General features: G+C 36.3%; 1 protein-coding gene across 2 annotated transcripts; it reads left to right on the top strand.

Annotated features, from left to right (window-relative positions):
* The first annotated feature begins 289 nt into the window (after window positions 1-289).
* LOC127963822 (ras association domain-containing protein 2-like) lies at window positions 290-13,181 on the top strand. Of its 2 annotated transcripts, XM_052563896.1 has the most exons (11): window positions 290-519; window positions 4,443-4,704; window positions 6,805-6,888; window positions 7,712-7,787; window positions 8,105-8,256; window positions 9,874-9,983; window positions 10,058-10,200; window positions 10,284-10,437; window positions 11,099-11,220; window positions 11,344-11,441; window positions 12,189-13,181. In XM_052563896.1, exons 3-11 carry the CDS (start codon window positions 6,836-6,838, stop codon window positions 12,256-12,258), a joined length of 978 nt encoding a protein of 325 aa, XP_052419856.1. In that variant the 5' UTR covers window positions 290-519; window positions 4,443-4,704; window positions 6,805-6,835; the 3' UTR covers window positions 12,259-13,181. The 2 variants fall into 2 exon arrangements, with proteins under 2 accessions (XP_052419856.1, XP_052419855.1); XM_052563895.1 differs by lacking the exon at window positions 4,443-4,704 and having other exon boundaries at window positions 291-519.
* The last annotated feature ends 1,241 nt before the right edge of the window (window positions 13,182-14,422 follow it).

The raw sequence follows: 14,422 nt of genomic DNA, 5'->3' as shown, positions 1-14,422 counted from the left end.
TATATATATATATATATATTATATATGTGTGTATGTGTGTGTGTGTGTGTGTGTGTGTGTGTGTGCGCGTATAAAATAACCCTTTTTTTTTTGAAGTCCCAAATGTCACCGATGAGGATTAAACGGGAGAAACTGTGCTCATGTTTTGATTCACTATGTCCCTATACTTCAACGCACTATTGTTTTGGGGATTCCCCGCTGAACGCATATGTTGTCCGGCGCGAACAAAGGGGCGTCCGCGCGCGCGCGCTGATTGGCTGCTGCGTTATCTGAGGTCTGTAACAGCAGATGGGGTATTCCTCCTCCTCAAACTGCGATTGTTCCCGACGCGAGCACAAGCTCGGTTTGAGTTGGACTGCGTAAAGCACTAGATCGGTTCGAAACATCGCTGATGGTAGATTTGTTCAGTTTAATGTCGTCTCGAGAAGTAAAAGCACAGATAAGATTCAGAATCTGATCTGATCTGATCTGATCATCGTGACATCGGGCATCTGGAGAGCAGAGATCCACGAGAGAGGGGTGGGTGTTTGCGTGCATGTTTTCTTGGTTGTTACTCAAGACTTGTTCCGACTTGGATGCTTAGCTGGCTTGTGTTTGCAACTTTTTATCACAATGTGTGATGACCAGTTGTGTATTGAAATTCATTAAGAATGTCTCCTGGAAATGTAATGTAATATTCAGGCTTCAGATTACAAGAGCATCTGTGGACTCTTGTCAAAAGAATATGCCAGTGTTTAACATTGTAGAGTTAAGTCCCCTGTGAGATATCTGTGTTAGCAATGGGGAAGTAGAACTATGAGCTCAGATGACTCGTTTTGGCATTATATTTGGCTATATTACATAACCAGTCTGATTTACCCAAAATAGCTTACCAGGAAAATGTCAATTCTGTTTATGCACATGTTGTTCCAAACCAGTATGACTTACTTTCTTCTGTGGAACACAAAAGGAGAAGTCCATACCTCTTATTTAAGAACAGTGAATGCATACAAACATACTTTTGTTCATCACAGACACATTAAATTGATCAAAAGTGACTGAAAAGACACGTCACACAAGATTCTACACTTCCTTTAAGCAGCTCAACTATTTTCGCACATTAGAATGATTTCTAAAGGATCATGTGACACTAAAGAGTAATGGCTGCTGAAAAATCAGTTCTGCCTAGCAGAAATAAACTGGACTTTTAAATATGTTAAATAGAAAACAGTTGGGCTATTTTATATTGTAATGTCATTTCACTATTTTATTGTGTTTACAGTATTTTTACTTGATTGGCATAAAATAGATCTTGCCACAAAAAAAAAAAAAAAAAAAAAAAAAAAATATATATATATATATATATATGTATATATATTATATAGACCTTTCCAGTAGGGCTAAATAATTTTCTAGTGTGATAACTTGTGATTCAGACTGAATTTGGATAGTTATTTTATATATTTCTTTGTTGCCAATGAAAATACTTCTAAAGAGGCCAAGCATCAACCTTTGTGAGTCAACAAGGACACAGACAAGCAGAGTGATACAAATAGTGAAATGTCTCACTTCTGTTGGACTACTGTAAATATCGGCAGTCCTGGAGCACTGCTGGACCAATCAGATTTGAGGACCGGGGGTCCGAGGCTGAACGTTGTATAAATCCACAAGAGTATTTTTTAGGTGCCTACAAATGATGCAGTTCTTGCAAATCTTCAAGTGTGAAATTACAGAATGGTGAGTAAATGCTAATAGATTTTGCATTTTTGGGTGAACTTTAATAGTGATCCTCACACCTTCAGGAGGTGCCTGTGACACGCTTGAGCATGAATGAGTCATGGAAACATCTGCAGAGAGTTTAAACATCATGAAATTCATGGGGAGAAATCTGATTTCTTCTCTTCATATTGAAACCGTTTTTCTAAACTAGACTGCTGCATTTAGAAATAATTTGTTCTGATGAATGTGGGTCATTTCAGTGTTTCAAATAAGTCACTCATTTCCAGACGAGCCGTAGTCTCTCAGTTGCAAGTTAGAATCTCATTCAGATGTGGGCGTCACATTTTCCATGCAGCTGATTTTGAAGTAGCTGTGTTTTGTCTTCTTTGTCATAACTTCATAACTCATGAGAGTTGCACAGCAGCAGCCATCAGTAAACACCCCAGCAACTGCATTCAGTGCAAGCTGCTAAACACATGAGCGAAGGGAAGGAAGAAGAAAGGGAAGAGGGAGCAGACGTGTGACTTTCAGCATTGTTAGATGAAGCTTGTTGTTGGTTCGCGAGTGTTTTCCAGGTTGCCTTGGCAATTTAACAATAGCCGAGCTATAGTGTTTGTGAGGAGATGCTGGTTGGGGGAGGTGAGGGAATGGATGTAGGCCAGGAAAAATCAAGCGGAGATCTTGGCCTGGATCTTAAAGACCGAAGGTCTGAGCGGTTGCTTTGGAATTGAACAACAAGGGAGGAACTTCCAAGCCATGGGAAGGAAGAAAATGGATGGAAAGGTGGCAGTGGTTGTTTTCAGGTCATTGCAAACAATAGCATAAACAAACATCATATAATTTATTACTTAAATAGTAACATGCAAACATGCAAAAAAGAAAAGAGTTGGTTAGTTTTGGATGCTGAAGCAGGATAAACCACCGCTTCCATCATGTCTGTCCCACTTCCACAGTCTTCCCAGCACTGAAACACATGTGCCAAGCCACCAGCCCGTCTGTGTTCCACAAACATGTCATTATTCATAATTAGGCACTTTTATAGATGCAAAGTTGATCTTTAAGAGAACCAGCAGATTGGATAGTCGCATGAGCCCAAAAGAGTGTAAAAATAGTTCTCATGCTCTTTTGCATTCATTTTTCATTGACTCCCCTGACACATTTACTGCTAGAGTGCACAGTTGCGTAAGCGTGAAAAAATACATCGCTCATGCTCAAGTAGTTTGATGGCTGTTCCAGTGAAAGGCATGAAAAAAATGGCTTCTGCATTTCACAGACTGAAGTGGGGTCATGTTGCATGGAACACTGGCGGTTTTTTCTTTATATATAGTTTCCTAACCAACGTCTAAGAGAAAAACTTCAGATAAGATTGTGAAATCTTTTTTTTTTTTTCTCTTAACACCCCTTTTTCCTTTTTTTCAGCATGTCTTGGATTTACTTCTTGGCCAGTATGTGTAGTACTACTGTACACTATTATTTTGTGTTTGTAAGGATACCAAAAAATACAATATAAACAGTAGTATTGTGGAATATTATAGCAAGTAAAACATTAAAATAAAGGTTTAATAAAATAACAGTGTATTTTATATATTTAAATGTTATGTCAAAGATGATTTTTTTAAATTACCAATACTGTAGTCTTCAGTGTCACATGAACCTTCAGAAATCTTTTGAATATGCTAATTTGATGCTCAAGAAACATTTCTGATTATTGTCAATGTTGAAAATAGTTGTGCTGCTTAATATTTTGATGCAAACCATGATACAATTTTATCAGGTTTCTTTGATTAATAGAAAGTAAAGAATAAAAATTATTGATCAATTTATTAATTTATTTAAAAATATATATCCAACTGAGCCAACATATGTTATTTAATATTCCAAAATTGATTTAATGAAAACCAAAAATGAATCATTTTAAATGCTACGACTAAATACACTTTCTTACTTTACTACTGTATAACAACATTATGAAGTATGAAAACTGGGTATGCATTTAGATATTTGCTTAAGATAACAACAGTGTTATTAAATGATTAGTGTTTTTAAATATCAACTTTGAAGAAATGCACAATATTGGCACCGATTGGTTTGGCACCGATACCTATAATCTAACCAACGCCTGTCATATGATGCCTATTATCGGCTGGCAATGACTTTTGGATGTGTATCAGAGACTAATAGCGCTTCTGTAGTTCTGGCAGGACTATATTTGGGATATGAAATATTAATGTCAGAATAAGCTGCTCTGGGTCGATTGGTATTGAATATTTCATCATCTCCTGATTGAGCGCAGCGAGTGGTGTGTGTATGCAAGATGTGGGAGTAGCCACACACACACACACACACACACACACACACACACAAGCTCTAACAGCTACACATACTTAACTGTACGCTCTGGGTCAGGAGATGGTGGTGTTGATAAAAAAACAAACCCATACAAGGGAGAGACCCTATTGTTTGCTCGCAGGATAATGATCTTGTGAAAGGATAATCGTGTAGGTGTTTTGTCAGGGACTGAATGAGGCCATTACCATTTCAATTTGGGGTCTCAGTAGGACACCTGTGCTCTGTTTGTGTGTATTGTGTGTGTGTGTGTGTGTGTGTGTGTGTGTGTGTGTGTGTGTGTGTGTGTGTGTGTGTGTGTGTGTGTGTGTTGGACTCTTGAGTTACATGCATGCATACACTAAGTAGTTCTCCTGAAGTGATTGTAAGTGCTCATAAAGTTCATATATCTTTTGTAGGTGTAAGATTAAAGGCAGTGTGCATAAAGACATTGGTGAACTTGAGAGAGACTGACTCAGGGAGATAAAGGGAAGAGGAGGTGGAGGAGGAGGCAGTGAAAGCACCATTGGGGAAGTCTGAAGCCTCATGTCAGTTTCTGCTGTGCAAATCAGAAGAAGAGTTTAGGAGAGCGAAGCTGCGTGTCACATGGGTTCAGCACTGATTTAGCTCTTAAAGACCACCAGACCACCAATCAGCAGAGCTGTTTGCAAGAGAAAGAAGGTAATGTGCGTTCAGTTAAAGCTTCTTATATCAAGTTCAGGAAATCCTGTGAGATAGAGAGACAGTAAATGGGAAGCAATACTGTTCAAGCTCTGGAAAATGTCAGGATTTAAATCAGTGTCTTGTGACATTTCAAACATGCTGGTTTATAGTATTTCGGATGGAGAGGAGTAAATGCAGGAAGGTTGTCGTTTTAAGTAACTTGTATGTCATTTTATCATGTAATACAGAGGGCACTTGGTTATCTTTCTGTGTTTAAAGGGATAGTTGACTCACAAATGAACATTCTCTCACTATCCACTCACCCTCATGTCGTTCCAAATCTTTCTACTGATACACACATAAAATATATATATATTTTAAAGATTTTTTTGTAATCAAGCTGTTTCTCATCCCATTGAGTCCTATTGTATTTTTCGTCTATACAATGGAAGTCAGTGGGAAACAAAATGGTTTCATTGCCAGCATTCTTCCAGATATCTCCTTTAATGTTTCACAGAACAGGTTTGAGACTATATGAATATGAGGGTGAATTTATCTTCAGATTTTGGGTGACCTGTTCTTTTAGCATGCTTGTACAAAGTTGTGAAACCACAAACTAGGCAGATGGCCATTGCTATTTCCTCAGTTTCAGTTCCTTTAACATGCGGTTTAGCGTGAACGTGTATCTTTCAAAGATTCTTTTTATTAAAGTTACTAAATATTAAGTTTTGTTGGCATGACAGTTGTTTAAATGTTTTAAAGAAGACATAATAAAACAGCAAGCGCGTGGAGTCCGTGATCTTGAGTAGTTGTAACAGCGGGGTAACAGTAGCCCTGTTGTCCTGCACCTGTCCCTGTCTCCGGAAGCTTCTTTAAAGCCTTTCCAGCTGGTGAGGAAGGAAGCCTTAAGTAGAGCAGTTTTTATTGTGCCAGGGGAACCTCCAAACAGGAGTATATGTGTCAGCCATTGAGCGTTAGAGTCAGTCATATAGTTAACTGTACCCTTCATTATTCAAAATGACGTTACACATTTTGCATTGAAAATGCAGGAGACATTTTATTTTAAGGTGTCCTTGTTACAGTGTAATTATATATTTAAGTACTGAGTAGTATTAACTAACTATATGCACTTACTATATGGTCAGAGTAAGGATTTGGGTTACTTGCATGTCATTATGCATAATTTGTTATTATAATAGTAAGTACATATAACGTGTAACAAGGACACCTTAAAATAAATTGTTACCAAAATGTACAAGTTTTCCTTTTAAATAATTCAGACTGATTAAGGATTTATCACTCATGGGTTTTTTTTTAGCTCCTGTATGAGCGTTTCTATGGACTGATGCTTATGGATGAATGGCATGATATTCAAAGTTTCTTCTGTCTCTGGTTTCTCTAGTTTCATCTGTAATGAAACATAAGGGACAGTATTATCCTACAGCACTGATTGTATTTCAATCAATGGCATTTTTAAAAAGGCCATCATTATGACTGAGCATCTTTTACCAGTTTAAATGTTAAAAGCGTTGTCAAGTTTAAAGAGGCGGGACATTCTCTGTTTAGAGACCATGACTGGACATAAATCTGTACAGTGCAACATCAGTATTTAATCATGGTTTTCCCAGATGAGAAAGACATCAATTTAAATGCAAATACTGTATCTGCTTAAAGTGATTTTTAAGAGTACATTAACATTCACTATACTGTTCAAAATTAGGGGGTGGGCAAGATTTTATAAAGTGATAAACTTTTGAATTTAAATTTACTCAGTCAAAACCCATTTAGACTGTGATTTAATGGGCTCCTTAAATATGCTGATGAACTGTTTTTGTCTGTTTTAATCCTCTCATTCATTCCAGTATGTGTTCCATGTCTCACATCCTCATGAATAGTTTTCTTGCAGATGTGATATAGAACAGAGCATCAGTCTCTTGATAACAGATATCACAAATACATGAGTTAGTCAGTGGGAGATATGCAAAGTTTACTTGTTTTGTTTTAAAGGTTTGTTGTTCTCTGACTTTCCTCATGTGCTGACCTACATACCGAAGCGTTCATTCTTTGATGTTAAAACAAGAAGCAGAATCATTCTCTGTTCTGTCTCCGTCTCTCCAGAGTCCTTCCATGCAGTCGTGGCTGGGATAAAATGGATGACAGGAATGACGGAGTGCGGGTTGGAGAAAACAAATTCATCAGCAAGTGAGTATAAATCTTACACCAGCTCATGAGGGTTAAAATCATCCTGGGATTGGGATGTTCAAGCAAATGAACAAAATAAATGTTGGCATTTTTTTTCTTCTTGTTAGCTCTGAAAGTCTTGTAATAATAGGTTCACATTTGATTCTGTACAGTCAGCAAAATAAAAACCAGACAGGAAGATCAATCCTTTATTTGTCAACATGAAAGACTTTACATTAAGTGACAAGCTACTGACTAATAAAAAACTATAACAAGATAAATACTGAAACAATATTTATTTATAACAATTATTGGTTTGATGAGCAAAAAAATAAATATATATATATATGTCATTTTATTAGTTTAAAAATGTCTTTTGAGTAATAGCTGCTGAAAATTCAGCTTTGCCAACACAGGAATAAATTAAAATTTAAAAAATATATATAAACAGAACACAGTTATTTTAAATGTTAATAATATTTCACAATATTACAGTTTTTGCTGTATTTTTTATTAAATAAATGCAGCCTTGGCGTGCATAAGAAACTTCTATAAAAAAATAAAAAATAAAATAAAATAAAATAAATCTTACTGCCCTCACAGTTTTGAACAGAAGTGAAAAAGGCACATTTTAGGATAACATATTATTGTGGGTTATAATAATAATAATAATTATTATTATATATACATAAATATATATAAATTATTATTTCATTCTTTATTTTTCACATTGCACATTAATTAACATAAGCACTCAAGTCCATTATGTAAATGTTCACAACTTTTTAAATGCATTCTTAAAAATTATTTTAAAAAAATTTAACAATTAATTGTTCTTTCTCAGGAGAAGCATTCTCTCTCATTTAAAGACCTACAATCTCTACTATGAAGGAAAGAACCTGCAGCTACGCCACAGAGAGGTGAGAGAGAGTTTCACACTCATCGTGTGGCAGGTGGGGACGCGTTTGACCCCTTCTGTGCTTCCTCAATTATTCACTATTGTCTGGGGACTAATAACTGTCTGTGACTGGAGGGGTCGTGTTGGGGGGGGGGGCTTCTTTTGTGTCTGTAAATGCAGCTTGCTCAAATTACTGACAGATTTAGATATGCTACATTTATCATTTATCAACCTTGTTTATTCTAAAAGTAAGACTCCGGTCCATCACTGGTTTTTGTCAGGTAACAAACTGAAGGATAAGTATACAGCATGTGTATGTTTTCTGTATTGTGCCTGCAGGAAGAGGAGGAGCTGATCATTGAAGGACTTCTCAATATCTCATGGGGCTTACGTCGACCAATCAGGCTTCAGATGCAGGATGACCACGAGCGAATCAGACCTCCTCCCTCCTCTACCTCCTGGCACTCAGGGTGTAACCTTGACAACCAGAGGTCAGACAATGAAGCAAACACACAAATATATTTAAATGAGCTCATTAACTTCCTGTACATGCAGTAGTGAGATGAAGAGAGAACGTACACTGACCAAATCAGTTCATGTCCAATATATCCTTGTTTTTAGGATGTTTTTACTGGAAAATAAGACTTAATTGTAAGACTTAAAACTCAATTTTAAATGATTGTAAATATACACTATCTTTAAAAGTTTGAGATTTGTAAAGATTATGTTTTTGAAAGACATCATTCCTGCTCATCAAGGCTGTATTAAAAAATACAAATAAAAAGAGTAGGCCTAATATTGTGAAATATTATTACAATAGAAAATAACTATATATAATATAATTTTCTCTGAATATAAGTTAACTTATCATTTATTTCTCTGAAGCAAGCTGAATTTTCAGCAGCCGTTACTCAGAAAACATTCTAATATTACAAACATTTGGGGATCGAGAAACATTTCTGATTATTATCAATGCTGAAACAGTTGTACTGCTTCATATTTTGTGGAAACTTTGATGCAGTTTGTTTTTATGAGTCTTTGATTATTAAAAAAATAGGTTTCTAATAATTTGGTTTCATTTTATTTGAAATGGACGTCTTCTGTAACATTAATGTCTATACTGTCACTTTTGATCTATTTAATGTAAACAAAATCATTAATTTCTTTAAAAAACATCTCACAGGCCACAAACTTTTGAAAAGAATTGAATATAAGACTGATAAAAATGTTTTTTTTTCTCGAATGCAGAATTTTCAAACATTAAATGTCACTCTATTAAACAAAACAGAGTTTGATTAGTACCTATTTAGCTTCTCAACCATAGCATACAAACATTATCATCATAAGAGAAATCAAGATATATTTCATACGCCCAGTTCTTCAAACTCAAGTAACCTTGACACCATATGCACTGCTTTGAGAGCCTGCTTTGAGTTTGTTGCCATAGCAACTCCATCCTTGTGATGACCATGCTTTTGGCATTCCATCAGCTCAAATGTTTTGAACGTGTCGTGATATAAATAATTCACACATTTCTAACGGTTTATGGTTTTGATCTCTTCTCGTCTATTTTTGCCTCACGGTTCCAAATGGAGACTTCAAAAGAGCTATTTATATCCGAATGCTCCCATGCTAATATTGCTTTCATCACCTACTGAGGGTCGGTGCACAGATCCAAAGAGCTGACAAACTGACACAATGTTATTATGTTAGCTTAACAAGCGGTTTTGGCATCATTTGGACTAATAATACGATTCTAGGGTTCAGTATTGAACATAGACGGATGTTGCTCAGCTATAACATATTTCTGGGTTACAGCATGAAAAGTTGCAAGATCAAATGTTGCTTTAATGACCTTTTTTAATTAAACATTAAAATGACCCATGGGTTTTTGAACGATGCATTAAATTGATCAAAAGTGACAAAAACAAAAAGACATTTAAAATGTTACAATATATTTGTATTTAAATAAGTGTTGTTTTTCAACTCTCTCTTAATCAAAAAATCCTAAATAAATAAATGCAGTCTTTGTAAGCAAAAATAAAATAAAAGTGTATAGTACAGTATATAAGGTAGATTTTTGGAAGAATCCTGTAATTGTTTTCCAGTCAGGAGGGCCAGAATCAGACTCCTCAAACTCCACCTCAGATGGAAGTGACGCCCCCAGAGGACCACTCGAGCAATGGCACAGCACAAGCCCACGAAGAAGAAGAAGAAGGTCTGACTTCAAAAAGACACATTTTGTAAACTGTGACTAGTTCTTCCTCCTCATCTTCTGCTTTCCCCGGGCAGAGGCGTGTGACGTCTCCGCTCAGCTTCTGAGAACCAAAAGTGATGCTGGTGTCCTGAGACGGGGCAGGAGACGGTCTCCCAGCGACCAGCGGCGAATCAGAAGGCACAGGTTTTCCATCAACGGTCACTTCTACAACCACAAGGTGACTGGAGAAGAAACATTTGTGTGTGGGATTGTTTGAGCATCAGTCATGTGATCTCGTGTTGCTCTTCGTCTTTGATTCAGACGGCTGTGTTCACTCCTGCGTATGGTTCTGTGACTAACGTCCGGATCAACAGCTGCATGACCACGCCACAGGTGCTGCGGGTGTTACTGAATAAGTTTAAGATCGAGAACAGCCCAGATGAGTTCGCCCTCTACCTCGTCCATGCCAGCGGAGGTCAGCTGCTTTTGGTTTTTATTAATTAGTTAATAAACCACTTTACTGTGAAACACTGCATCGCTATCTAGTGGACATAGAACAACATGGCAATTATACTAGAATCAGTATTATACACTAATAATAATAGCTATTATACTGCTACCAGAAGTTTAGAATAATATATTTTTAATTTTTTTTTTATATAAGTGTGTATTTTTTTGCTGAAAAAAAGATATCACTGTTTTCAGCACTGGAATAAATTACATAAAAATGTATTATTATTTTTCAGTATTACTGTTAAGCTGCATGACCATAAAATACTTCTTTCAAAAACATTTAAATAAATTTAATTATTCGAAATATTTGATAAGTAGTGTTTATGCTAATACTTATATTAGCATAATATAAAATATGTTTGTGCTACAGATATGAATAATACCTCAAATCCTATGATGGGTATGAACATTTTAATTATTTATGGGAAATTGCCCTGTGGTTAATGAGAAAGAGATGCTCTGTGGCTGTTAAGATTTTTGCATAGCTCTTTAGCAATTGCCTACAACACAATTGTATCATGATTGTGATCAATCTTGAACCTTATTTAACTTATATATTTATACAATGTAATGGAAATGTTCAAATCTTGTTGTATATGTACAAAAGGTGTTATGTGTTTCAGAGCGCGTGCAGCTGAAGCGTATGGACTACCCGTTAGTAGTGAGAATACTTCAGGGACCATGTGAGCACGTCTGCAAGATCTTTCTCATGGAGCAGGATCTGGGAGAGGAGATTCCCTATGAAGTGAGTGTGTGTGTGTTTGAAGGGGGGTTGATCTGCTTAGAAATGTAACATTATACGACTGGTAATGCTGAAATGTACAAAGAAATACACAAAACTAACTGCAGTTGCTCTCCACTGCTCTAGGTGGCGCAATACATCAAATTTGAGATGCCTGTCCTGCAGAGTTTTATTACCAAACTGAAGGAAGAGGAGGACAGGGAGGTGCAGAAGCTGAGAAGCAGGTATGATCCACCTTACATGAGCAGATGGGAGAAATGATGCTTCTGAAGCTCTGAATCTGTTAACTGTTTCAACATGTTGACGTCTGCTGGTAAAACTTGCAAATGCACTGGAAAGACTCGATGTCATCTACAAAGACACAATACTGTACTTTGGAAATTGAAGGCATTTTTTTTTTTTTATTTAGTTTCATTTACAATATCATAATATATAAAGTCCATATCTGATTTTTTTTGTTTTTACATAAACCTTCATACTAATAAAATATTAATGTCTCTGGGATTGTCAACCTATTCATAAGCCCTTCAATATAGGCTATTTCTTTTCAACAAGACTGCGTGTTTTAAACATTAAATGAGTTTACCAACTATACATTTTTGTGATTTAAGAAATTTAAAGACCTATTATATATTATATATGAAATACATTTCAGTTTCTGCCAAAATCAGTATTGTGGCTCGTGAGTGCTCAGGTCTTTTGAGCCGAAATACCATGTGACTGCTGACTCAAGCACCACAGAAAATGATGCCATGACAATGCTAATTGGCTGATGGCACCACAAGAAGACATACAGTCACAAGCCCATCACTAGAGACTATCCTAAGTGGAGACGTCAAAGGCAGCAGGCAGTGAAAAATATCAGTTTCACTTTTAAGAGACCTCCAAATCAATGATGCATTAAAAGTGAGTCTAAATCTTTTGCAATTCATTTCTGTGTTTTAATAATCCATGCATCTCTTTCTGAATAGATACAAGTATCTGCGGTGTATCATTGAGAAGCAGCTCCAGTGTTTTCCAGAAGGCTCCACCTGTGTGTGACGAGCACATTCCCCTCTTCATATCAATCAGTGGACTTCCAGACACAGTTTCATCAGTCACATCTGTCCTGAATGATTGTTAACCTCTAATATGACCAGTGAAGATGGATGGTACATCCTGTTATATAAACAATCTTTGTGTATTTTTCTCTGGTGCTGTAGGAATCACATGCAGGTACAATAATATAAAAGCACATTCTACTAAACCAGGGAATCTCGTCATCCAGTGATCACTGGAAAAAGCAATTGACAATGACAAGCAAAAAAAAAATAAAAAAAAGAGCAATGACAAGCACAAAGTAACAAAGTAAATGCTTACAACTTAAGTTTATTTGTTTGGTTTAACCCATGAAAAAGGGTTACGACTGACTGATCACTTTACTTGTTGGATGTATTGAGAATATATGCTGTCTGAGCCAACCTGTTGTACCATTACAGTCTGATTATAACTCCATTAGACCAACGTCTCTTTTAGACAGTGATTAAATCTCTGTACCAGAATGGTGGGAAGCGAAGTCAAAGACTGAATTTCAAAAGTTGTTTGAAAGCAGAGTGAAGCAGCTCAAGAGATTGTAGTCTCTGAATATCTGAATGTTGAGTGAGTGAGTGAGTGAGTGAGTGTGTGTGTGTGTGTGTGTGTGTGTGTGTGTGTGTGTGTGTGACTGTGTGTGACTGTGTGTGTGTGTGTGTGTGACTGTGTGAGTGATACTAGTACGCATGTTTGGGCACCTGAAGAGGAAGGACAGCATGGCTGTAGTCGAGAAGAGCTTCATATTTTTCTTTTACGTTTAGACTCTCATTCACACCTATGACTGGCCTCTGTGTTGTCATACTTCTGATGTTTCATCTGGCATGTGTTTATACTGATTGTAAAACTTTGAATATGGTGATAATTATATTTAAATAAAATGTCATCATCAAAAAGTTTTATTTTTCTTAAAAACTTATCAGATATGTTTGTTACTGCAGTAGTATGAGTTTGAGCTTGTGTATCAGTATTAAGATAATATTTACATTTATTCATTTAGCTGACGATTTTATCCAAAGCGACTTACAATTGATATATATGGCAGAGGTCGCATGCCTCTGGAGCAACTAGGGGTTAAGTGTCTTGCTCAGGGACACATTGGTGTTTCACAGTGGATTCGAACCCGGGTCTCTCACACCAAAGGCATGCGTCTTATCCACTGCGCTTACACCACCCCTAATATGTTAGGTTATGGAGGATAATTACTATTATTTGACAGTGTGCGTGTAACTATTAAAATGCATAGCAAAAAGAGTATTATATATATTTTTGAATAATAGACTACTGCTTGTGGTCAGTAAGATTCATAGTTTTGAAATAAATAACTTTTATTCAGCAAGGATGCACTGCATGAATCAAAAGTGATGCATTTATAATGTGAAAAGATTTCTAATTTTAAGAAATGCTGTCCTTTTATCCTTTCTAGTCATCAAAGAATGTTATGATAATACCCACTACATAGTCTTCATCACAGCGGTTGTATGAACTACATCCAGTGTGCCCTACACGTAATATGTAGTATAAATCTAGTAGAATACAAACTTAGGATGCATTACATCTAGCTAAATATAGGCCTATGTTTATAACAACTGAGGTTATGCACACTATGTAGTATCCTACAGTTTAGCAAGAGAACTTAAAAGTGTATAAGATCACTAATTAAAATGTTTTGCATTTGTATTTTCACAGTTATATCTAGCAAAAGTAGTTTTTATGTACCCTTTTAACAATATATTCTGTGTTTTATTACTTTGGCATTACATTTCAGAAAACTAGTTAACGCTGCTGTGTGGGTATTTCTTACAGCTGGGCGAGTGACGGCAACTTTGACATCTTTTGTTAATCTTTCTATAATTTTTTTCCTCAGAAACGCTGGGTTTTTCTTTAAATTGCATACACCACTTCAGGACCAAACTATAGGCTATCGACTTCTGCTTCTAAGAACCCCGGAAACGTGAAGGGGTCCATTGTTTTTCTTTTAACTGGCCAAGATTGTATTTTTGTAGTCTTCACCAGATTTGACTGCAGGTCGTCTCGTGGGTTATCTAACCAGCATCTCTGAGCTCATGGAGAGACAGAATCACCACATGACCGAGCCCACAGTATGACCCCTGGGCCTAAAGACGTTTGTCAAATC

Source organism: Carassius gibelio, chromosome B8 (genome assembly GCF_023724105.1).
Source record: "Carassius gibelio isolate Cgi1373 ecotype wild population from Czech Republic chromosome B8, carGib1.2-hapl.c, whole genome shotgun sequence".
NCBI classification, from domain to species: Eukaryota; Metazoa; Chordata; class Actinopteri; order Cypriniformes; family Cyprinidae; genus Carassius; species Carassius gibelio.
Note: the sequence above shows the minus strand (reverse complement) of the source record. Positions and strands in the feature narration are given on the sequence as shown.

Bases quoted from the DNA above. Each gene is read 5' to 3' on its own strand.
- LOC127963822 (XM_052563896.1), top strand. From the start codon at position 6,836: ATGGATGACAGGAATGACGGAGTGCGGGTTGGAGAAAACAAATTCATC. The intron at 8,257-9,873 runs GTCAGACAATGA...ATTGTTTTCCAG, and splicing joins TGTAACCTTGACAACCAGAG to TCAGGAGGGCCAGAATCAGA. The intron at 11,442-12,188 runs GTATGATCCACC...CTTTCTGAATAG, and splicing joins GTGCAGAAGCTGAGAAGCAG to ATACAAGTATCTGCGGTGTA.